The sequence below is a fragment of the Balaenoptera acutorostrata genome, chromosome 1, assembly GCF_949987535.1.
Source record: "Balaenoptera acutorostrata chromosome 1, mBalAcu1.1, whole genome shotgun sequence".
NCBI classification, from domain to species: domain Eukaryota; kingdom Metazoa; phylum Chordata; class Mammalia; order Artiodactyla; family Balaenopteridae; genus Balaenoptera; species Balaenoptera acutorostrata.
The window spans coordinates 159536260-159560264 of record NC_080064.1 but is presented as its reverse complement, the minus strand read 5'-3'; the positions used below and the strand labels follow the sequence as shown (position 1 = coordinate 159560264).

Sequence of the window (24005 nt, the reverse complement as noted above, 5' to 3'; positions counted from 1 at the left end):
TCAAGAGTCCCTCTGGACGTGGGCTTTGCAGTCAAGCAGACCTGAGATCAGATTCCACCTCTGCCACTTACTAGCTGAGTTTCTCTGGGCGAGTTACTTAACCTCTCTGAGCCTCTGATTCCCCTCTCCGTAAGATGAGGATAATAATGTTTCTCTCAAAGGCTGTAAGAAGAATAAAATTAAACAAGACAGTGGCTAGCATATACATACAGTATACACTCCATAAATGATTATCCTCATCCCTCTTGTTGGTTTAAACTAAGTAGCAGAGACCAACTCCAATTTGCTTTAAATTAAGGGGAATAAATAATTCAGAACTGCAGTTAATCCAAAAAACATTTCTTTTGGGTTACAGGGTGTTTTATTATTATTATTTTTTATTTTCATGGCAGACTTAATTTCCTAATTGTCTCTAGTATTCAAAAGGCTGATATTAAAACAAGAATGTATTTAATTAGATAGTGAAGCTTGGCAGGGGGTAACTTGGCTGAGGGTTAAAATATATCTGTAGATGATCCAGCAATTGGAGACTTATCACTTGGTTCTGATGATACTTTAAGGCCTTCTCATTTGCAAAGGGCACTTAAACACATTACCCATTTGATCCTGTGAGGTGGGCATTAATATTACCCTTTTCAGAGTGGAAAGATTGAGGCCCAGAGCAGTTAAGTGACTTGCCTAAAGTCACACAGCTAATAAATGTCACAGTTTGAATTTGAACTCAGCTCTTCTGATTTGAAATCTCATCGTCTTTCTTCTGCACCATAGCTGTCTTTGTGCTCAACTCCTGGATACTACAGTGAAGGAGACCACTCCTCACCCTTTGACTGTCCAAGAAGTTCAATCAAAGAAAGTGCTCCTTCTGGAATTCTTTACTCAGGAGAGGTACCAGTTAAAAATATTGAATGATTCCAGAAAGAGCCTGGAGAGTCAGCATGGGGCACATAGGAAACCATGTTTATGGACACAAAAAGGCAGACCCTCATTACACATCCAGCGGGGCAGGCCTGGGTGGGTGTGGAGGGGAGGCAGGTCCTGATTCCATGCTGCTGGTCTCAGGATCCCAGGGTTCTCGTTCTGGGCCTTCACCTTCACCTCTTCCCTTCCTTCCCCACTCAGGTTCTGACACCTACCTGCCTTTCAGGGAGGGTTGTGGGCAGATTGTCCATTCCTCCTGCTCCCAAAGAAACCATCTAAAGAAGGACTTAGAGCACCGGCTGCTTACTTAGTGCCCTGCGCAACACACACACACACACACACACAAACACACACACACACACACACACACACACACACACACACACACACCCCTTCCTCATTAACTGATTCCTGCAGCTCGTGCACTTCCAGGGAGGATATCTGCCCATCACCCCATGGTCCTGGGTTCAAGTCCAGGCGCTGCCAGTGTGACCCTTTCTTCCTCCAACCTTTGGTTTTTCCATTTTTTAAAAAATTAAACTTTTTACTTTGCGACAATTGTAGATTCACATGCAGTTGTAAGGTTGGCCTATTTTTTAAATGAGGGGTTTGGACTGGCTGGCTTCCAGCCCTGACAGGCTGTGGCCCAGGGCACAGTACGTTGTGCAGTGTTGCGGCCTCGCTCTGACTTGTGTTCCTTTCCCATCTGTTTTGTTAGAGTCCGAAGCCTGGTGAGCAAGGTTGGAACTCCATGTAATTGCTGCTTGCTTGGGGCTCCCTTTAAGGAGTGCTAGGGTGTGTGCCCTGACATTACTTCTCACCCAGGGCTCTGACCTGCTTCCTTGGTCCGGATTTTGCTGGAGGGCCCACTGGGCTCCCCAGTGCCCAGGATGTTGCTGGCTGAGACCCGGAACTCATAGTCCATCCAGGGTGTGAGGCCCAGCACCTGGGCGGTCTCGGCGTTGCCCTCGATGTTGGTGGGATCTGCAAGGCACCAGGGAGTCAGTGTTCTGCACTTCATTTACTGATCTGGATGGAAAGGGGCAGGGACTAGGTATGAATCACTTTTTTATACCCAGCTTTCACGGTGGTACCCGCTATATTAAGAGTTCAATACCTTTTTCAGGAATGATTGGGAAACTCGTAGACCTCCCTGCCTTGGAGCCTTTGTAAGATGTTGTGTGCACCCCACACCCACATGAATGTTTTCATTGACCCATTAATAGTTCTGCCAATGCTTCAAGGGTGCAGACTGAGTGCCTCCCCCTCCAACTCTCGTCCCCATTCTTCTGCCGCCTGTGTGACCATCTTCCCTAATGGCCTGGGAGCTCCCTGCAGGCAGGGGGTCTACACTTGTCCCTCTTCGAAGATCCAGGCTCAGCCTTGGCCTCTGACCCCCAGCCCTCCCCGCCCCCCCTACAGCCAGGCCTAATCAGTACTGACCTGGGTGGGGCCTCACACTTACTGGTCCGAACCTGCTTCCACTTCCCTGCAGGTAGAGTGCGAGCTTGCAGGGTGTACTTGGCAATGGGGCTGTGGTTGTCAAAGCCACGGCTCCAGCTGAGCTGGACAGTGGTGTCACCGATGTCTCTCACAACCACGCCTCCTGGGGGACCTGGCGGACCTGCACCAAGAGGTCAGAGCAACAAATTTGAGCCAACCTCCTTCAGGCTCGCTTGGGCTGGTGCAGTACCAAGAGGGAGCAACAGAGGGCGCAGGAAACACACACCGGGTTGGGAGGGCAAGAAATGGGGGCAGTAGTGAGTGGTGCATGGGGTGTTTTGAGGAGGAAGGATGTGTCCAAGGCTGGAGGGGTCACAGAGGCTCTCACACAGAGAGGTGTATAGATTTCCCAGCACGAGGCTTTGAAACTTCTGGCCTCAGCAAGTTCTCCAGTCTTGGGATGTGTTAGGAGTGGATTTTTTACAATTTTAGCTTTGGAGGAAGAATATTTTATTCATTTAGGACCTGCGAAGAACCACGGGATGAGTTCAGCTCAACAGACTTGTTAGGAGCCCTTCCCACAGCTTTCAGGGAGAGGTGGGAGTTAGGGAGCGAAGGTCAGACTAGCCCAGCCGGCCCCTGAGGGTGTCACGGTGGGGGAGGGGTGGGAAACCCCATCACCTCGGACCAGGACTGTGGCCTCCTTAGATGCACTGTCCACCACCGTCTGGGCCATGCATGTGTACTTCCCACCGTGGCGCAGCTGGGCGTTCAGGATGGTCAGATCCCCAACCGTCTCCTTCTGCACACGGGGGACAGGAAGCGGGGCAGGTCAGAGGAAGCAGCCCTGGGCTAGTGCCTGAGTCAGGGCACAGGAGGCAGGGCTCAGAGTGCCCTGCTCTGCTACTCCCCCAGACCCCTTGCACCTCGCTCTTCCTCTCTGTTCCATGGGAGGGATCGGCTACTCTCTACTTGGTACCACTGGGGATTAAATGACATTTTTTTACAGAAGACAGTCAGTGATGGTTCAAGTTAATGATATCATCTGCGCTAGGGGGCAGGATAACAACAGTAGGGGAGTGAGTCTTGTTCGGTGTCTGGAATTCCAGGTTTGACCCTAACCCTCTTCTAAATGCATAGATGTCGGGTGGAATCCGGGGAACTGCCCGTTTAAGGGAGGGTGCTTATGAACCCAGGGATGAGCTTGCCGTCATGGCATTCCCGGGGGAAGGGGGAAAAGCTTTGGGGGTGTTGATGGCTCTCGTGGGTCCCCTGTCTGCCCAGAAGGAGGGAGGAGCCCTGGGTTCTCTGGTCTCAGGCCTTACCACACTGGCCCTTCGGTAGTGACCCCCAGGCTTGTCGAAATCGATGGGGAAGTCGTCCAGGGTCCAGATGAAGGTGAGGTCCATGGTGGGGTCGTGGGAGGCGTGGCACTGCAGGGTCAGGTTATCTCCCGAGTTGATGTCGGCACTCGAGGGGGCTAGAGTGATCTTGGTTGCATCTGCCAAGACAAAGGGCCCCTGAGTGGAAGGGGAGGAAGTAGGCCCAGGCCAGGGCAGCAGGGCAGGGTGAGAGGCTCTGTCTTGAGCCCCAGGAAAGAGAACAGGCAGCGTGGCCAACAGCTGCATCCCAGCAGCCCCACGAGTGCGTGGGAGGGAGGCAGGAGCATATCCTGGATGGCGGTGTTTGGGGGCAGTCCCAAGAGAAACCGAATCCTGGGGTAGCCTCAAAACCAGACTAGGAGGAACATGGGAACACAAGAGCCCAATGGCGAGGAGGGATGGCACCCCGTGGTGGCTGAGTCACCAACCTCAGCCAAACCATGGTCCTTACCTCGCACAGACAGGATGCCCGTGCTGTTGGCTTTGCCCATGAAATTCTCAGCAAAGCAGGTATATTTGCCTTCATCTGACCGACTGATGTTTCTTATGATCAAGGTGCCATCCGGAGTTACAGTCACTCTGCAGCAAGGACAGAGCAGATCTGGCCAACCCAGTGACACACTATAGTCATGGGAAGGGGACTCACCTCCAAGGAGAGTGAGGGTGGGCAGGTATTTCTCAGGTGGGGTGGGGCTTGTACCTGCTGCTGTTGACCAAAATCTCAGTGCCTTTGCTCCAGAGCACCACGGCCTTCGGAGCTGCCCTGGGCTGACAGGGGATAACGATCTCTCCCCCTCGGGCTGCGGGGATCAGACGCCTTACAGGATTCAGCCTAAAGTCGGGGGCAAGTGCTGAAAGGAAGGGGGAGTGCCCCACAGTCATGCAGGGAATCAAACCAGTACTCGTTGGCCTGGAGTCAGATGTCACCTGGCTACATGTTAAACATTTTATGTTCCCTCTATGGCCAATCCACGAGTGACCCCTAGCAGCACCGCTTCCAAAATAGCCAGAATCCAGCCCCTTCTCATCACCCCCACTGCCACCAGATCTCCGCTGGTTGGCCCTCCTGATTTTGCATTTTCTTTCTACAATCTCTTCTCCACCCAGCTGCCAGGAATATCATTTTAAGAACACAAAACAGACACTCAGAAAAAGTCCAACGCCTCCCAAGGGCTCACAAAGGAGTCCCTACCTCTCTGATTACATCCTGCTCCATTCCTTCCCTCACTCATTGTGCTCTATCACCTGGGCCATTTGCTTCTTCTTCTTTTTTTGGTTCCGTGAAGATGCGATGATTTTTCCTGCCTCAGGACCTTTGCACTTACTATACATTTCGCTTGGAAAGCCCCCAGATCTTCACATGGTTGGTTCACATCCCAAATGCAACTTCTTCAGAGAGGTCTTCCCTGACCATCCCCTCTAACTGGCCCACCTTACCCCCAGCATTCTGCGGGAATTTCTTTATACTGTATTTTTTATGGCTGTCTGAAATTATCTTATTTAATTGTTTGATTTTGTGTTTATATGCCCCCCTCTCTCCACTGGATTGTAAGATACTTGAAGGCAGAGACCTTATCTTCCGTGTTCACTTCTTAGGAGGTGTTGAAGAAATATTGGTTGAATGAATGAATGAGTCTTAGTTAAGCCTCACTACAATTGGATGAGGTAGGTACCGTTCTGTCCATTTTACAGATGAGGAAACAGACTACAAGCTTAAGTCACACATCTAAGGATACTGGACTAGCTGACATTTACTGGGCACCTGTTATGTGATGGGCAGGTTCTTCATGCTTTAGCTCTATCATCTCCTTTAATCCCCACAGCAGCTTATGAGGGCTGGGCTGTTATTGCCCACATTTTATTATTCAAGAAACTGAAACACAAAGAGATTAATAACTTGCCGAAGGTCACACAGGCAAAGGGGCTGCATTAAACCCAAATCTAGCTGATTTGGTGTTCAGGGACTTTTGCCACCTTTTTTTCATGGCGGCAGACATTTACTTTGTCCACGTCAGACGCGGGTCAAGCCAGAGACCCTGTCCTCTGGGAGCTCCATCTAGTGTCTCATCTCCTGTCTTAAATCCCTGAGTTCTACTCAGAAGCTGTTGGAAAACTAAGGAAAATTGCCAGGTGAGCGTGTGCATTTAGAAATGCTGCAACTCACAACCCCTAACGCCCCCCACCGGGGTGTCCCCGGGGACGTCCTCTCTCCCTGGGCCCCTTACCTTGCACGGCCAGCTCGGCACTGGCGTAGATGGTGCCGTGCTTGTTCTCCGCCACACACTGGTACATGCCTGAGTCCTCTAGGCTCAGCTTGGAGAATCGCAAGTCCCCGGCCAGCACTTCTACCCGGGCCTGTGCAGAAGATCAGGACCACTGGGTGGGGGCTTATGGGGTGGATGCAGTGGAGAATGGGCTGCCTGGAGGGAGCGCCTGTATGCCCAGTCCTATCCAGGGCCACCTGGAATCCCAGGACGCAGAGATTCCCCAGGCCTCCCCGCACGTCTGCACACGGAAGCCAGAGGGGGCGAGTGACACACTCAGGACCACATAGTGCTTTTGTGGCTGAGTTGGGCCTGGACTCAGGTCCCTGGACCCTCCAGACTCTATCCAGTTGACCAGCCTGAGGCCATGTGACTCTGGGATGGAGAGAAGCACCTAGAACTACCCTGTGGCACCCTAATTGGCCCAGAAAGGTTGCCAGTGTGCGGAAGGGGAGGAGATCTGGAGGGTGAGGGAACCAGGTGAGCAGAGGACGGTGTGCTGGGTGTGTGGAAGAAAGCCCCAGGTCTCCTACCTGGGAGGCCAGAGGATCCCCATCCCGAAGCCAGCGCACTGTGGGCCGGGGCTTGCCGGCGGCTGCGCATTCCCAGTGCAGGTTGGAACCGATGTCAGCCTCCATGTCTGAGATCACCTTGAGCCACTCGGGCTGAGCTGCGGGGAGCAAGGGAGAGCAAGGCTGGGGAGGGGCTGGGGAGGAGCTGGGAGGAGCTCCGCGGATTAACTGGACTGGATTTGCAGGGCTGCAGCTCCTGTGCCAGACAGCAGAGGGCGCTAGCCGCATTCCGGGATGGGGGGGTGGGGAGAAGCAGGTTCAAGACAACTGGCACTTCGTGCCTGTGTCAGTAACTGTTTTAGCGACTTAAGTCATTCTAATCCTTTCCATGTGCTTTCTGCAACCCTGACTGAAGCTCTGAGCTGACCACAGCACCAGCCTCATCTGGTCCCATACCCAGTGCAACCCGTGGGCAGGAAAGTTTCAGCAAGGGGCTGCCTAATCTCCTCCCTGACTTTTGGGTCGGCTTCCTCAAGGACAGGGGAAGGCAGGGGGTGAGCGTGTCCGGCCCTGTACCCTGCACGATGATGCGGCCCTGGACGGTGTCGCGGCCCTTGGAGTTCTCCGCCTCACACTCGTAGGTGCCTTCGTCCTCAAAGCCTACGCTGGGGATCTGCAGGGTGGGCTCGGCTGTGGCCCACTGTGGGGACAAGGAACCATCCACTTTGCGCCACTTGATCCTGGGGACGGGGCTGGCAGGGGAGACAAAGCCAGAGGGGGTGTGCTGAGCTAGGCAGACTCCCTTGTGCCTGCAACTCCTCCCCCAACCCAGGCCCCCCTGAGATGCTGGGCAGGTGGGGACGACGGGGAGGAGGGCCGGGAAGAGACAGAGGGAGAGCGGCCAGGAGAGGAGGAGGGGCCTCTCCCAGGGAGGCTCAGAGCATAGGTGGTCTGTTCCCTGAAGCTGACTTGCCCTCCCTGCCTGCCCCCACCCTGCCCTGGCCTCTTCTGAGCCTGCCCTCCTCAGCAGCGGCCTGCAACCTGGTTCGTTATGGGTCCCCTTCCTCCTCTCCCCAACAGGGCCTTGCCTCTACTTTTCAAAGGGGATTTGGTTGTTAGTAATCTGTGTACGAAAATGGACTGAGGTATCAGTGAGTTTTAAAGGGTAATGTATTACCCTTCATGTGTTTTAAATATGGATTTTCTGGAAGACCAATAACTTTCCACAAAGCAGGGGGCATCTTGGGTAACCACAGGAGATATGTGAGGGAGGAGGGGACCAATGCACAAATCACATTCTTTCATTCATTCTACAAACATTTATTGAGTACCTGCTATTTGCTTAGCCCTGTTCCAGTGAGTCCTTTTTCTGAGAGAGTAAGAGTTCTATTATGTATTTTCTATTTTAAGAGATAACTGTTAGCATCCATAGAATACTAACTAAATACCAGATGCTATTCTAAGCACTGTACATATATTAGTTCATTCAATCCTCATAACAACCCCACGAGGTAGGTACTATTATTATCACCATGTACAAATAGGGAAACTGAGGCACAGAGAGGTTAAGTGGTTTACCCAAGGTCTCCCAGCCAGTAAGTGACAGAGCTAGTATTTGAACGAGGCAGGCTGGGTTGGGGTCCACACAGCATGCTACCTGCCCCCAGCCTGGGGTGTTGTATAAGCTGCCTGAGCCTATCATGCACGTTGCTGGGAAGATGCCTCACCCAGAGAGTTAGTGCCCAGTGAGTGGCGGTTGCTACCCACTGTGGGTCCGGCACTCTGCTAGACCCTGCGAAGGCACCAAGATGGCTGAGAGCTGGCCCTGCCTGCCCTCTCCCTGAGGGGCTCTGAGAGGCTGTGCCCTAGCCTGCCCCCTCCTTCCCCTACCACTCACTTCCCGAAGGCGAAGCACTCCAGGGTGACCTGCTGCCCCACCAGTGCATAGGTCTCTGCTGGGAACCGGGCCTTGATGCTGGGGGCAAAGAGCCTGGTGTCTGGGGAGAGAGGGTTCACATGTCAGATGTAGCTGATCCAGATCAGGTGCTCCTGTGCTTAGGATCTCAGCACAACTCAGAGCCCACACTTTCTTGACTCCCTTTCCCCTTGGGGGCATGCAGCAAGGGTCTGAGGCCATGTAGCAGGAAGACCCTGGGGTCCAGGCCCAGACCCCGTGCCCTTTGAGCTGCTCTTCACAACTTCAAAGGGAACGCCCCCTGACCCCTTCAGCTCCCTCCTCCTCGCCTTGCCCGCTGACCCTGACCTTCTGCAGCCAGGTTGAGCTGAGCAAACTTGCTGAAGACGCTCTTGGTGGAGAAATCCATGTGGCTTGTGGCCAGGCAGGAGTAGTTGCCCAAGTCTGAGGCATTGGTCCGGGCAATGTACAGGTTCCCTGTGGTCTGGGACACGAAGTGACGCCCATCCGTAGGGATGAAGTTGGGGAACTCGTTGAGGAGCCAGCGGTAGGACAAGCCTAGGAATGGGGAGTTTGAGGAAACCGGGGGTGCTGGGCTAATGGAGCAACTCTGGGTAGGACCTCAACGCGCTGCTGGGGATCTGTAGACCCTGTCCTGAGAGCCCCTGTGCTCTGAACTGGGGCTGAGGGGAGACCTAGAGGGAAGATGCGACTTTATCTCTGCCCTCAGGGAGTGCTGTCTGCTGGGGAAACAGCCCCTGCCCTTGGGGACCTCCCAGGCTGATGGGGGTGGGGCACAGAATCATTTAGAGTTGCCACCCAGGGATCAGTGCTTCCAAGGGTCACTCACCACCTCTTATTCCATCCCTCTTCTGCTGAGTGGCCAGAAGCCCCTCCTGTGCCCTCCGTCTAACATGGTCCAGGGGCCTGACTCACCTGGGTAGTGGGCGGGTGGGTTACAGGGCAACATCACACCCCAACCTTCGTGGGTTTTCACTGGGTCTCGCTCCTCCTTGGAGAATTCCTGCAGGACTGGAGGTGGAGACCATGTGCTCAGGCGTTGTCCTCCAAGCCTGGGGGACCCTCCCCAGCTCAGGCTCCATGGGGAAGTAGTCACCCGCCCTTTCTGGACACTTTTTCCAGCCCTTTCTTCTCTACCCCCAAAGCGTCCCGGCACCCCGTGGCGCTCACAGCCAAAGCGGAGGACGGCCTCCCTGCTGACAACGGTGCCCACTGGGTTGGAGGCCAGGCACTGGTAGACGCCGGCGTCCTGGGCTTTGGTGGGGTTCATGATGACCAGGTTGCCCCCAACCAGCTTGTGGCGGGAGCCAGGCTCCAGCTTCATCTCGGTGCCGTTCATCTTCCACCTGCAGTGGGGCGGACAGCGGCTGATGTGACGAACAATTGCCCACTGCCCAGGGCCTCCCAGCACCACTGCGGGGGTCTCACCTGTAGGTGGCCGGAGGGCTGGCCCGGGCACGGCATGCCAGTGTCACCTTCTCCTCTGTGGACTCCTCTGGGAATAGCAGACCGAGGGGCTGGTCTTCAAAGACAGGCCCAAAGGTGGCCGGGGATCCCCAGGCTGAGCTCCAAGCTGCAGATGGGGGGAACCACCTGAGGTCTCAGGGCCTAGGGGCCAGCTGGAGCCTGGCCTCCAGGGCAGTGCTGTCCAATAGAACTTTCGGCAGTGTCGGAAAGGTTCCATTTCCTACCCTGTCCGGTACAGTAGCCATTGTGCCCCTGAAATATGGCTAGTGCAGCTGAGGAACCAGATTTTAAATTTTATTTAATTATAATTAATTAAAATTTGAATTTCAATAGGTTGGGCAGACCCCATCTAGTCAATTAGTTCAGTCAGTCACCCCTCCTATACTCAGATATTGAGTACCTGCTGTATACTTAGCACTGGGCGAGGCACTGTGTAGCAAAATGAGTAAGACACAGTCCCTCTTCCTCAAGGAGCTTGCGATCCAGGGAAGACGACAGAAAACTGACAGTAGGCGAGAGCCGTAATAGTGGTTTAGGTTCAAGAGCAGGGACCCTTGGAGTGGAAGCAGTCAGGGGACTCATGGAAGAGCTGACCTGCAGGGTGTGAGATGGGCCTTGAGAGATGCATGGAAGCCACTGGCTGAAAAGGGGGAGAGAGGAGGTGTGGCCCTGGAGCCTAGTGCCCCTTCTGGGGAGGGTGTCCTGAGAGAACGTGCTCTGGCTCTGGGCCTCTATTAGCTGTTACAGGACCCTTCTAAGCCTCAGCGTCTCCACCTGTGAAATGGAAAGAAGATGAACCCCCCTCCCAGGGTCTGTAGCAGGGCTCAGCCTGACACAGGGTGTGTACTCAGCCTCTGTCTCCTGGACCCAAGTGAGGGGGCCGGGTGGGGGTCAGGGGAAGAGGAAGTCTCAGTGGTGGGTGGACGACGTACAGGTTGCTTTGGGGCATTTTATAAAATTCCACTGTGACATTTCAAGAAAGAGAGGCCCAGAAAAGGGAGCGACTTGCCCACGGTCACAGGGCAAGCCTGTGGCACGCGCAGTTCTAGACCTCGGGTTCCTGCATTTGCTGGGCAGATGGGTATCCCACATGCAAATGGCATTTTCCTGCCTGGCCCCCTCCCGGGCAGATGCCTTGCTCTTCACGTCCCCTCGTCCAGGCTTACCGGGGCAGGGTCTGAGAGGCACAGGGCAGCGTTTCACATCTGCCTCTGTTTGCTGACTGGTGTGGCCGGTCATTCTTTGCCTTTGTGGTGTCAGGCAGGAGCCAGGCCACCCCTAATTGGCTCCTAACCCTCCATGAAGCTGATTTCAGGCCCTCCTTGGTGGGTTGTGGGGGGATCCCCATTAACCAATTAGTGCCTGCTCTCCTGGTGCACCCAGCTGTCAGCCTTAGTCCAGGGGTGGGGGTGGGCCCCATGCCACAGCTGAGGCCCAGCCTTGGACCCCTGGGAGTGATGGCAGCTGTTAAGCAGCTCTCAGAATGAGGAAGGAGGCACGGCTCCCTGAAATGGCATCCCCCATCCCCCCTCCCCACCACCCATCACTATCCCTCATTGCCGCCCCAGGCCTCAGAGATGGCGGAGCATCTTCTCGGCTGGAGAGCCCAGCTTAATCCTAAGTTAATGATGGTGGTGGAGGGTAGGGACCCTGCCCCAGCTGGGACTGCCGGGAGGGGAGGGAGAGGAGGGGTAGCGGAGGCGGCCAGGCTGCTGGGAACAACCTTGCATAATAGCAGCTTCCAGTAACTCTGTCTGGATGGTGGTGGTGGTGCGGGGGGGGGGGGATGGTGGCTGAGTGGGCCTGGGGCACACTGATAATTTAAGCTTCCAGAAAAAGCATTCTCCCCGGCATTCAGCCATATACACACCCTCACCCCAATATCCACAGACACATGCTTTCCACCTCTCACGTACACACACTTCCTTACAGGCACACAGACACCACACATATATACATACATGACTCTAAGCTACTCCAGTAGTCAGATATACACATTTATACACACATCCGTTCCCATGCACATATGGCTACAAATGTCCACATATACTTATTTATATCTACATCTAGGCATTCATAATAACAAAATAGATGCTATTTATTGAGGGCTAACTCTTTACCAAATACCATGCTCCACATTTCTTTCTCATAACCTCTTTACAAGGTAGGCAGTGCCATTTTCTCGTTTGGCTAATGTGAAAACTGAGACTTAGAAGGTTAAATAACTTGCCCCAAGTCACACAGCGAGAAGGAGCAGATCTAGGGATGTGGACCCTGGCCAGCCTCCCCCCATAGCCAGCGTCCTTAACCACAGGGCTCAGAATTCTTGACTTCAGTTTCCCATCAGGACCATCAGAGATACTGTTGCATCCTGGGGGTACTGAATCAGAATCTCTAGGAGTGAGGCCCAGGAATCTAGATTTTAAAAGGGCCTCATGGGCATTCTGAAGAGCAGATAGAGTTGAGAGCCATGGCACTGTGTGTAAGGCCTTCTATACACATTCATCATCCCCCCAAATGTAGCATGCCCTCCATGCAATAACTCACTCACATCTCCATCCTCTCAAACATCCACAGACACACCCTCACTCACCCTGCACCTCCCTCTGAAGCTACACACACATCCACCCACACATGCACTTTCTCACACACACACACACACACACACACACACACACACACACACACTCCCAGGGAGAGCCACCCACTCTGTGCTGTCCTTGTTTGGCATCCTCTCTGATTCTCTCCTGATTCCCTATCCTGACAACTCTGCTCGCCCAAACACAGGTATCAGGGCCTCGTGGAGGAAGGAGATTAGGGAGCTGAGACCGTGGAGGGGAAGCCACGCTGCCCTTCTTTGCACTGGGGTGCAGGAATCCAAAGCTGCATCCCCAGGGTAGGTGAGCAAAGACAGCCAAGAGCTGAGGCCCCTTCCTACGGGGTGGGAGCAGCCATGGGATGTTCCACTCCTGCCTCTGCAGTTGCTGGAGGTGGCAGACCAGGTCCCGTCTCCCTTGGCCTTCCTGCCTCTCGGGGTCTATGGACCCCGGAGGCTGCACATACTGCTTACCTCAGATGATGGGGTCCCAGCACTGACTGACCCTGAGGGTGGGGAACGTGGAGGAGCCCAGGCAACTCTCCTCCACTCTCTCTGGGGTGGGTGTCTCCTGCTCCTTGCAGCCTGGGCTCCCCACCCCAGCAGTTCCTCCAGACCTGGGGGGCCCTGGCACTGGGAGCTAGGCCTGGAGCTGGGAGCCTGGGAGGCTCCCCTATTTCCCAGCAGCCTCACTGACTTGGATGCTGGGTTGGGAGGTGGTTAGGACATAATGAGAACATCTGAAACTATGCCAGTGGAGTCCTTCCCTGGTGAGACGAAGAATTTAAAATGTGCTGGTTTCAGCCTTGCAGGGGATGTGGGATGGGGAGGTGGAGCCTGAGGTAGCTAGAACTCCAGAAGGACACCAGAGGATGGGTACTCTTTCTCCCATGGAGATCTTTAAGGAAAAAAGAAACATCTATTGATCTGGGCTGGGGGTCAGGGCAGAGAGGCCAAGCAGCGGTTCCAGCAGGCCCCTCCGAGCAGCAGCAGGCTGTTGGAAAGTTCCCCCAGCTCAGACAGGCTGGGGCTCCCATACCGCCTCCCTAGCACACTCTCCAGAATCCAGCCAGCCCGGGCCTCTTGGCCTGCACTGCTCGGTTTTCCGTGCCCTCCTTTTCCTTCTGTCAGCCGCCTTCCTCCCCTCTCCCCACTTGAAGCACCCCTGGCATGAGAACTTTTGCTTGGGTCCCTCTTGCCTTTTTCCTGGGCCACGCCCTGCTCTGCCTCATCTCTTCCCAGATCCCATTCCACATTTGGTCCATTTGCCAGGCTTCATTGTTGCCCTGAGGAACCCTCCCAGAGTTGTGTGGTCAGGGGACCCTAGAGCAGTACTATCCAATAGTACTTTCTGTGATGATGGAAATATTCTATACTCTGTGCTATCCGATACGGCTATGAGGCCTTGAAATGGGGCTAGGACAACTAAGCAACTAATTTTAAATTTAAGCTTGCAGCCTTCAGAGGCTGCAACTCTGGGCTGATGTCATGGAGATCTGGTTGTGCCATAGGCTTGCTGTGTGGCCCAGGGCAAGTCCCTCACCCTCTCTGGATCACGCTTTTCTCATCTACAATACGACAAAGACTCATTCCCTCTCCTCCTAATCTCAAAGGGAAAGTAAAATCCACAAGCAGGAAAATTCTATACGGAAATGGCCTCAAACTGAAGTGCCACAGCAGTGCAGTCAATTATTTCTGTGGTCATCACTAACATACTAGCGATGATATAAAGCTATGAGCATGCCTGCTAGGCTTTGGAGTCCAGACAAGCCCTCTTACCTGGAGTGGAGACAAGGGCCACAGCGGCCAGCATTAGCAAGTGTGATTTCCTCCTGGTAGGTGTCCCCATGGTGAGCGTTGCAGGCAGAAGTGGGGAGCGGAGGAGAGGAGCCTCAGCCCTGCCCAGGGAGAGTCTGGCTGGAGGCTGAGAAGGACCTAGGGAGGCAGAAAGACAGGGGGGGACTCAGCGGAGGAGCGCCCCTCCCAGCTCCAGGCACATCTGGGTCGGCGATGCTTTTGCCTCAGCCTGGGGAGAGGCTGGAATTGCTCTCACCCTCCCCAGGGCCCCAGGGGAAGGGGCTTGGCCATTACCAAGGAGCTCTTCCCAGGGCCGAGTGCCTCCTGCTGGCCCCCTGGGAGTCTGGCTCTGCCCTGTACCCTCACCGCACCTCCCGTGCAGCCAGCAGGGTGTTGCTCAGGGAGTGAAAGCAGTGACTAATTGGGAGGCGAGCAGCCACCGCCTGCTCACCCGGTAATAGCTCTCAGCGCAGGGCCAGAAGAGAGCAGGGCCCGTGCCTGGGTTTGGGGAACTAGTGACATCTTCTAGGAATCGGCCCGCTTTCCCCTGCCCCGCACACAGCTGCCTGGGTGGGGCGTAATAAGCCCCTCTGGGAGCTGCATCAAGTCTCTGGGAACCAGCCTTGTTTTTCTACCAGTGAGGAGGAGTTTCATTGATTCGTCCACACCCTCTCACCTGGGCCCCAGGTGAGGCACTTAGGTACTGTGCATGATGGAGCCATAACCTTGGCCCCCTTAGTACGGCTTCCCAACCAGATGGGCTAGAGGGCCTGGACAGGCCTTCTGCGCTGAAAGAGTTAACGCAGCTCCTAGAGGAGCCTCCCTCTTGCCGAGATGAGCAGAGATTTGCTTAAATCCCGGAGCCCTGGAGAACCCGCTCCCTGGGGGACACCGAGAGCAAGTCAGAGCCCCCCTCCATCAGTCTGAGAGAGGGGGGTCTCATCCTGGGGGGAGAGCAGGTCCAGCCTTCCACCTACTCCCCATCTCCAGGCTGTCTTGCCCAGTTTGGGGCGGGGAGAGTGTGGAATCTCAGGGGCCTGCTTCTTGGTTACCAGACTGAGTCTGGGTCACTGGGCTCCCAGGCTACTGGGAGCCAGATCACCCTGCTGCATATTCTGCTTCTCTGCCCTGCTACCTGCTTTGCAGAAAACTAAGAGCAGAAGGTGGGGATCTAAGGTTGAGGGAGAGAGCCCGGCTGGGGGCTCTTCCACTAACTGGCTTCAAGACCCATGCCATCTCTGTGCCTCAGTGTCCTCATCTGTAAAATGGGTGCTCTCTCGCGTCTCTTCCAGCTCGGAGACTGTGATGCTCCCAGAGAGTGCAGGGTGGCCGAGGGCCTGGGAATGCTGTCCCTGGATGGGAGTGGGGAGGTGGAGGAGGCAGGCTGCCGATGACCTGAGTCTGCCTCTAGGGCCAGTGCAGAGTCCGAAGACCGGTGCAAGCTCAGGATCTCCCGGCCTCACTGCGGGCTCTATTCCCCGGGAAATAGAGGGCTCCCAAATGCCCTTAAACCTCAGTGTTGATCACCACCACCCCGTTCCTGCCTTCCCAACAGTCACAGCTGGCACCGAAGGAGCAGGCGGGGGGTGGGGGGAAGAGAGGGGAGAAGTGGGCCCAGGGCCCGTCAGGGAGGATATAGGCTGAGAAGCTTGGTGTTCCGGTGCGAGTGGCGGGAGTAGTGTTTAAACAGATGGCACTCCCTCCCCCGCCCCAACTCCAGTCTCATACCTACCTCCCTGTGTCAGGAAGGGGGCCAAGTGCCACCTCTCCACCCGTCCCTCCCTATCCTTGCCACTTTCAGTTCCAGGCTTGAACCCAGGGGTTCAGCACTTCCAGCCCGTCCAACACGCCCCCAGCACCCTCAGCGCAGAATAGGTATCACTTGTGTGTTGTATTTAACTGCTTGAGAACAGCTGTGATTGTATGCCTCCATGTCACATGCTCACACTCACACTCACACAGGGGTTTGACCAGTCTTCAGTGCTGCCCAAAGGCAACCCCAGGGCACACACACACACACACACACACCCCTCATACTCCCTCTCACACACATTGTCTCTCACTCACACACTCCCTCCCTCTCTCTCATACACACATACACTCTCACACAGGCTCTCAGGTTGCTGGGGTCAGCAGGGTGCTTAGCCATGGAAGAATCTAGAAGCAGGACCCTGGATGGTACACAAATGCAGGAAGCTGTCCTCATGATAGGGGGCCACTGGGGCACTGGGAACCACAACAGGCTTTGGAATCGACGGACAGGAGTTGGTGACCTTGGCTTCATCTCCTAACAGTGTTGGGAGCTTGGACAAGTTACCTCCCCTGGTGGACCTGTTTTCTCATCTGTGAAGTGGAGATCGTAACACTTCCTTTGCAGAGCTGTTCTGAGTGTTGAATGAGGTACGGAGTGCCCTGCAGAGGCAGTCTTGGGGCTGTTTGGACTTGCCTTGGGGTAGCGGTGAGGATAGGGGCGTGGAGAGAAGATGGGGCACCAGGCCCCCTCCCCACTTCAGCCAGAGCAACTCCACTTATACTTGCTTTATCTGCTGGACTTCCCTCCGAGGTTCCCTTTACACAAAGGTTTCCGCAGCTCCGAAGAGTTTGAAAACGCCCCTTTGGCACAGGTGTGCCCCGTCCGGAGTCTGGCACAGAGAAGGTGCTCAGTCATCGTTTGCTTCCTGCCCTTTGTCTGACTGCCAGTCTTGAGAGCTCAGCAAGGGGGTAGGGTGTGGGCTCGGGGAGACAGGCACTTATCCTGAGTGTGTCTGAGCAAAGCGGAAACAGACGGGCAGGGACCTGCGGCCGGGGCTGGAGACTCCGGGGACGAGCCTGCTGCTGCCCGTCTGCCGTTGCCCACCAGCAGTGCTGGAGAGAGTGGGGTGGGTGTGCCTGTGTGTGTGTGTACGCATGTATGTGATGTTTGTGCATATCTGTGTGTTCTGTCTCTATGTCCCTGTGTACATGTGTGGTCTAGTCTTGTGTCTCTGTGTATATGCATGTGTCTGTATATGAGTATATCTGGTCTTTGTGTATTGAATATATGCCTCTGTGTGTGTGTGTGTCTGTGTCTTGTGTCCCAGCCCTGCCTTGTTTCCCGGTGATCTACCAGGAGCCCTGCACCCTGGATCATTCACCTCTACCCCACAGTGGTCAGAATTATCTGTTATCTCTCTTACCATAAGTAATTACCATACATCATGGATAATACAATCCCTCTGCTCATCCTAAACTTCGATGTAATCCAGACTTTTATCAGTCACCTCTGGGCTCAAGGGCCCTGGGCACCCCCTGGGTCCTGAGACCTGCAGCCTCAGAGGAGACATGGGTCAGGGAGGGCCTGGTACCAGGAAGAACCTAGGGTTGCCCTCGGGGAGCATTAGAGGCTGATCAACCCAATCAGATGTACATTGAGCCAAGGCCACTGTGTCCTAAGGCCTTGTGTGAACGCACATCCCCACACCGCCAGAGCTTGGGTCAAAGGTTGGAGCTTATTTCCTCCCTGACACGAGGCAGTTGGTATCCAGTCTTGCCCTGCGTCCATTCCCATTGCGTATTTAACAGCACGTGCCAGGCATTGTGCTAAGTGCTGGGGAGGCAGGAATAAAAACACTGCCTTTGCCGAGCTCCCTGCCCAGCTGAGTGCAGCGGGAGATGTGCTCACAAGCTGCATGGGCCAGTCGTCTCCCCATAACATCTGCCCTGTGACACATTCTAGAATACCCAGGATGGAGGAGGCCTTTTTGTCAAGAGCAAGGCCGGAGTGGAGCTATGCCAGGCCTAGAGCTGGCCCTGTGGACCCTAAGCCAGCCAAGCCTGGCCCCGGCCAGCTGCCCTGGTGCAGGGGTGCAGGCACAGGCTGGCACAGGCGGACACAGGCTGTCACCATTCAGGGCCGGTCCTGGGAGAACGTGGGGGGCTCATAATCTGCTTGGGGTTCCGGGAGACCAGGGGGAGCTGGCCGAATTGCTGGGCCCAGGAGACAAAGGGCCTGGAGGACAGCTGGGGGATGGAAGGCTGTGAGCTGGACTCCAGGGTTTGCTGGGCTGAGGAGCCTTGCACAGAGGCGTCGGAAAATGAAAGACGCACTCCGCCCAAGTGCTTTCCCTTGGGGTACTGAGCTCCTGGCCCCAAGCCTGTCTCTCCTTCCCCCTGGACAATGGACATTTGAGCAGCTTTGGGATAGAAGGAGTTTGGAGCCCATTTGAGGGCAGAGACTAAGTGACTTGTTATAAGCTGACAGGTATTATAGGAGCCCCTCGGGTCCCCACCGTGCTCCACCTAGCAGCGCAGCACACTGGCTTAGTGCGGTGGGCTCTTGCGTTGACAGGCCTGACAATTACTAGCCAGTGTAACCTTAGTATAACTAACCAGCGTAACCCCAGTTATTACGTTCATTACTTAACCTCTCTGAGCCTCAGTCTCCATCTGCAAAATGGGGATGAGAGGGGTAGTACCCACCTCCCGGGACCCCTGTGAGGTCAGCACAATTCCTAGCCCACAATAAGTGCTTGGGAAAGATCAGAGCTCATCACTGAGAACCTTCATGGGCCTCGAGCACAGACCCCAGCACACCGAGGGACACACAAGTGTGTCGACAGACACTGTGCCCGGCTGTGAGTCGGGCTCACTTCCACACAGTCGCGACATCCGGCCAGGCTCACATGTGTCGAGAACGCTGAGAGTCTCCCACAGTCTCCCCGGGCGGGTGCCTTCCTGCTGTACCCCACAGGCGTGGCGGGCCTGGGCTAGCACTGGCGGGCATGCCGTTCCAGACAAGGCACAAGGACACACAGAGACACGCCCAGACACCATGTGTTCAGGAGAGCACAGGGCTCGGACACCCACGTGGGCTCCCCCAAACAGGTGCTCCTCCTCAGCCACCCCACCTCCTGCCTGTGGTGTGTACGATGGGAGGGGGACTCTACCTACAAAAGGAATTGCCACCTGGGATGGGACCACTGTCTTCCGGGAAGGTCTGAGCCATGCCCACACCCCATGGGAGGATGGGGTGTCCTCAGTGGCCTGGTGGGCCCACGTGCCTGGTGGCAGGAGATGGCAGGAAGAGGACTGGAGCTGAGAGGCCTCGGTGCGGGCGGGGCCGGTGCCCTGAGCTGGAGGAGGTCCTTCGGGCATATTTGGGTGGGATAGGGACCTTCCAAGTCCCCAGGGGGGGACAGGGACTGCTTGGTGACAGGGCAGCCTTGCAGCTGCGTCCCTCCCCAGCCTGTTCTGTGTGCTCCCTCTCTTCCCACCCCTCGGTGTTCTCTGCAGGCTCTTTGTATTTGCAGCTGGTTCCCTGAGGCCCCAGCCCTGGCACTGCCGTGCCCTCTGGGGAGAGCTGTGACTCCCAGGCTCATGGGTTTGCCTGAGCTTGCGGCACGGGGCCGGGGAAGTCCGGCCCTTGATCTGCAGCCGGGAGTCTTTGGCCCTTCTGTCCCCACCCTCTCCACTGAAGAGACCCCTCAAAGTGGGGAGTGGGCAGAAGGGGAGAGCCTTGCATTCTCCTGGGAGGACCTGGGGGTGGGCAAGTAGCACCCAGACTCGAGGTTTTCCTACTTGCCTGCCTACTCCGTGTGGAGTCTGGGGGCAGAACGAGTGAGGGCTTTGGGAGGAGGGCCCCTTTTGAGACATCAGGCGTAGGAGCAATTGTTTCAACTTGGTTCAGAAGATCCAAATCGGGAAGAAACTAGTGGAGCAACTTTTCATGTCCCCTCATCTCTGCTGAGAGGTGACTCCCTCTAATTCCTGGACAGGCTGGTTCAGAACCAAGCCTGGTCCAGGTGGGTTTGAACTTGCTCCTCCCCTCAGGCTAGTTTCCGCTCTAGGGCCCAGATTAACTGCACCTGTTGGGCTGCACCGCAGGAAGGCCACCCTTCAGCCAGAGCCAGGGTCGGGGAGCCTTTTGGTCTATGAGGTCAGCGGACATTCAGAGGATGTGGGCTGGGCTGGAGGAGACCCAGCAGGTTTCATCTGGATGGGTGCCCCAAGTGCGGGGTGGGGCTCATCGGATAAAGATGCTGAGGTGCACTTGGGTCTGCATGTGTTCTGGGATGGAGTGTATTCAGTTTTGGGTGAGAATGTCACACACTTTTGCCTTTGTTTGCATCCTCTCTGGGTAAACAAGGAAACATGGGCTCATTTTGTATCAAGAGAACTCATTAAACCCATGGAAGTACTTCTTTACTCCAGGACAGTTACCACTGGGGCACAGAACCCATGGAAACTCCCATGAATGTTCCAAGTTAGCAAAGTCCTGGGGGGTTTGGTCTAGATTAGGGAGGTCCAGAAGGTTGAGAGGTGGCCAGCATGCAGGAGGGAGAGAAAAGGATATCTGTCTTCTTATGGATTCCTGAGTCACCTCCCCCTGTACCATTTGCAAGAGGATAACCTGAGGCTGGGAGAAATTAACAGGTCACCTAGCCCAACCTCTACTTCTAGGCGGGACTGTCTCTAAGCTTGGACAGACTCCAGTTCTCCACACCCTCATAGAGTCATTGGAAAGGAGGTTGCCCTACTTCCTCATGGCACGTGTTCCTGGTGAGGAAGTGTCTCCTGCAGTCTAGCTTCAATCCCTCCTGCTTCACTGGCATATCTTTTGCTCTAGTTCTTCTTTCGCTGTGTATCAATCCTCAACCCTGTGGTTCCAACCTCAGGCATAAATGTGTGTAGATAAGCTTTGTCACAAACATATGGCTGAGGATGTTTCTGGGAGGTGAGGCACAGTGCATTCTCCAAACCACCCCAAAGGTATTGCTTCCCTGATGGCCTTAAAGTCAGAGAGGATACCTTGGGGGCACCTCCTTCTTTGTACTTACTCCTGAGGAGCAAGTCTGGTCAGTCGGTCAGAGACAATGTGTGCAACCATCCCGTTGAGCACACTTCTTCAGAGGCCCATCCCACGTGTGTCTCTATTTGAACAACTGCTGGCAGAGAAGGTGCTGGAATGGAGTTGCATAAGGAGTGAAATCTGGCAGGGGGAACGGTGCGGGGTAGGTGGAGGAGTGCATTCGACCAGGAAGGGAATGTGAGGACAGAGCTTGGCCGGGTGGGGCATAGAAGATGGGTGGGGAATAAGAGAGAGAGAGCAGGGGACACCTTTCCTAGGTCAGTGTGCCCCTGCTTCCCTCACGGCTCACGGTGAGCCCCAGAAGGACAGGTGGATCTTGGGTGACTTTGATGCCATGGGCTCTGCGGCCCCTCCCTGTCTGTCTCACCTCCCACCTCCCTCTTGCTGGCTGGTGACTCCTGATAGATCTCATGGGAAATTAGGAAGAACTTTGACCTTGTGGTCAAAGCCTTCCTTGAGTGGTCCTGCAGCCTGGCTAGAAGGGGTTAACTGTGGGGCACCCTGGGGAAGGGCTTGGATGCTGCTGTGTCTAAGGGCAGAACTCCCTCCCCCCGAGGACAGGAGTCAGGGCACCATCTCCCTGCTCCACCTCCAGCCTCTCCCACAGGTGGCCCACCCTTTGCTGCCCTTGATCTCCAGTGGCTCTGAGTGCAACTGGGAGGCGGGGACTCAGAGGCTAAGTGGAGGTAGGGGCTCTCTGGCCAGGAGGTTGGGAGAGGAGCCTGAGACTGCTGCCCAGAATGAGGTCAGATCACTGACCTCCTGGGTTATTTGGGCTCTTCCTCCTCCTGCTTCCCTTTGAGCAGAAGAGAAAGGATGCCAGCTGGACTGGGAAGGGAGTTTGGGGCCTTGGGGAGTCAGGCTGAGAGGAAAGGGTGATAAGAGTCTGACCAGTTGCAGGCTGGACATGAAGTGGGGGAAGTTAAGGGCAGGAAACCTGGGGGCTAAAAAAACCTGCCCTTCTCCAGGGCAGGGGCCATGGGTACTCACAGCTCACTCCATCCTGGTCTGTCTAGATTCCCAAACCTCCAAACAACCTTGACTGACAACTTTTCCTCCTGGGACACAGGCTCAGCCCCCAGTGCTCTGTGGCTGAAGGGTCCCTGGCTTTGTGCCTGTGTAGGGTCAGGACTCTCTCCTTCCACAGGCACTGTCTCAGCTCACCTGTTTCCTTGCCTCCCAGACCTGGGAATCCCTCCTGGAGAAGGTGATGGGATTCACCTCTGGACACTGGCTGGGGCTGCTTCCCCCACCCCTGGCTATTATGTAAGCCCCACGGTGCTGGACAGAAGGATTGTCCTCTCTTTCTAGACTCCCTAAAAGGTGCCCCTCCCTCTTCTAGCCTAGCCCCTTTCCCCACTGCAAAGCCAAACTTCTGCAAATCCTTTCTTCCCACCAGTGAGGATGAGGGGGAGGGATCTGAGGAGAAGATAAGGTTGGGGAGGGGGAAAGGGATGTGACTTGCCTCAGTTTCTCCTCCCTATGTCCCCGCTCCAGGACAGGGCTTTGCCCAAACTTGTGCTCCAGTCTCTCCTTGTCTCCCACAGCCTTCCCCTCTGTCGAACAGAAGCAAGACTTTGCAAAGAGGCCACCCTGCACAGGCAGAGCCAGGGGGACCTCAAGTCTGGGCAGTCAGGCTCAATTCCATCCAGGGATATCTGGGGGCAGGTCAGGGTCTGGGACTTGGCCTCATGGACGGTCAAGCCCTGGACCAGGGATGCGGGGCAGGCCCATAGCCTCTGCCCTCTCCGGAGGCAGTTGTTGCTACCAGCCTGTGGCTTGAATTCCTGGACACACTGCTGGGGTCCAGCTTCCGGGCCAGGCTTGGCCTGCTAGGGCCCTCAAGGATGCCACCCACGTAGGGCGGAGGGGACCTCCAGTCCTGGTGGCCCCTGTGGGGCTGGGGTGAGAAGTCAGACTGGCCCCTGCCAACCAGCTGGGGTTCCTGCCCTGTCCCTGCCCCCTCCCAAGTTGCCAGGAAACTGAACGCGGAGCCCCTGCCCACAGCAGCGCCCTGGGAAGCCCCAGGACTGGAGGAGACAAAAGCGGTTGGCACCTACCTGGGGTGAAAGAAGGGTGTTGGCTGCGGTAGGTGGACGCTGCTCATGCCGGGGAGCCAGAGCCAGCCCAGCCGCCAGCCCCCTGGGCCGCCCTCCTCTCCTCCCGGCTCGCCTCAGCCTCAGCTGATCCCTGCTGTCCTGGCGCGGCAGCGGCGGCAGTGGCGGTGGCGGGTGAGGGCGCGCGTGTGCGTGTGCGTGTGTGTGTGTGTGTGCGCGCGCTGGAGCCACTGCAGCATCTCTGCATCAAGATGTGCTCCTCCCTCTCCCAGGCTCCGCTCACTGGCTGGCTCCCGTCCTCAGCCAACGCTCGCTCGGGGCCCTGGGGACGGCTTCCTTCTGCCCCCCTCCCACCCCCTTCCCGTCCCCACCCTCCTGGCTTTACCTCATTTGCTGTCATTTAAGGGCTAGGGAGCGAGCCAGGGCGCCCGCGTCTTCCATAATGCATGGGCAGCTCAGCTCCTGGCGCTGTCTGGCCTGCCTGCCCCCACCTTCCCTGCCCAGCCCAGAACGGAAGGGCTGGAGAGGGGTGCGGTGAGGAGGCAAAAGAAAGTGGCTCCTATCCTCAAACCCTAGAGACCTATGGAGCAAACTCCTTGTTTCCTCCAGAAATCCCCTATTAGAGGAAGGGCTACAAATCAGAAATCCCCAGTTAGTGATGCAAAGCAAGTGGGGTGGAGGGCTGCCTTCGTTGCCCACCTTACGTGTTTATTTTTATTGTTTCCCTTGCTTATAAAAGTAACACGGGCTCTTGGTCAAAATATCCAAACATTAGAGGAAATTTAA

The 24005-nt window shown here is 55.7% G+C and overlaps 1 protein-coding gene across 2 annotated transcripts in view; it reads right to left on the bottom strand.

Annotated features, from left to right (window-relative positions):
* CNTN2 (contactin 2) overlaps window positions 1–23687 on the bottom strand; it is a 32160-nt gene extending 8473 nt beyond the window's left edge. The window contains exons 1-16 of one of the 2 annotated variants that reach the window (XM_057535915.1): window positions 23605–23687; window positions 14298–14453; window positions 9884–10028; window positions 9626–9801; window positions 9371–9466; window positions 8783–8992; window positions 8417–8516; window positions 7096–7271; window positions 6541–6677; window positions 5969–6098; window positions 4444–4594; window positions 4195–4322; window positions 3687–3862; window positions 3043–3163; window positions 2384–2542; window positions 1753–1902 (exon numbers count right to left, since the gene is read on the bottom strand). In XM_057535915.1, coding sequence (XP_057391898.1) covers window positions 1753–1902; window positions 2384–2542; window positions 3043–3163; window positions 3687–3862; window positions 4195–4322; window positions 4444–4594; window positions 5969–6098; window positions 6541–6677; window positions 7096–7271; window positions 8417–8516; window positions 8783–8992; window positions 9371–9466; window positions 9626–9801; window positions 9884–10028; window positions 14298–14367 — 2125 coding nt within the window. In that variant the 5' untranslated portion in view covers window positions 14368–14453; window positions 23605–23687. Of the gene's footprint in view, window positions 1–1752; window positions 1903–2383; window positions 2543–3042; window positions 3164–3686; window positions 3863–4194; window positions 4323–4443; window positions 4595–5968; window positions 6099–6540; window positions 6678–7095; window positions 7272–8416; window positions 8517–8782; window positions 8993–9370; window positions 9467–9625; window positions 9802–9883; window positions 10029–14297; window positions 14454–23222; window positions 23324–23604 lie in introns of those variants that run through there. The other variant, XM_007182788.2, reaches the window with a different exon arrangement.
* Window positions 23688–24005: the final 318 nt, after the last annotated feature.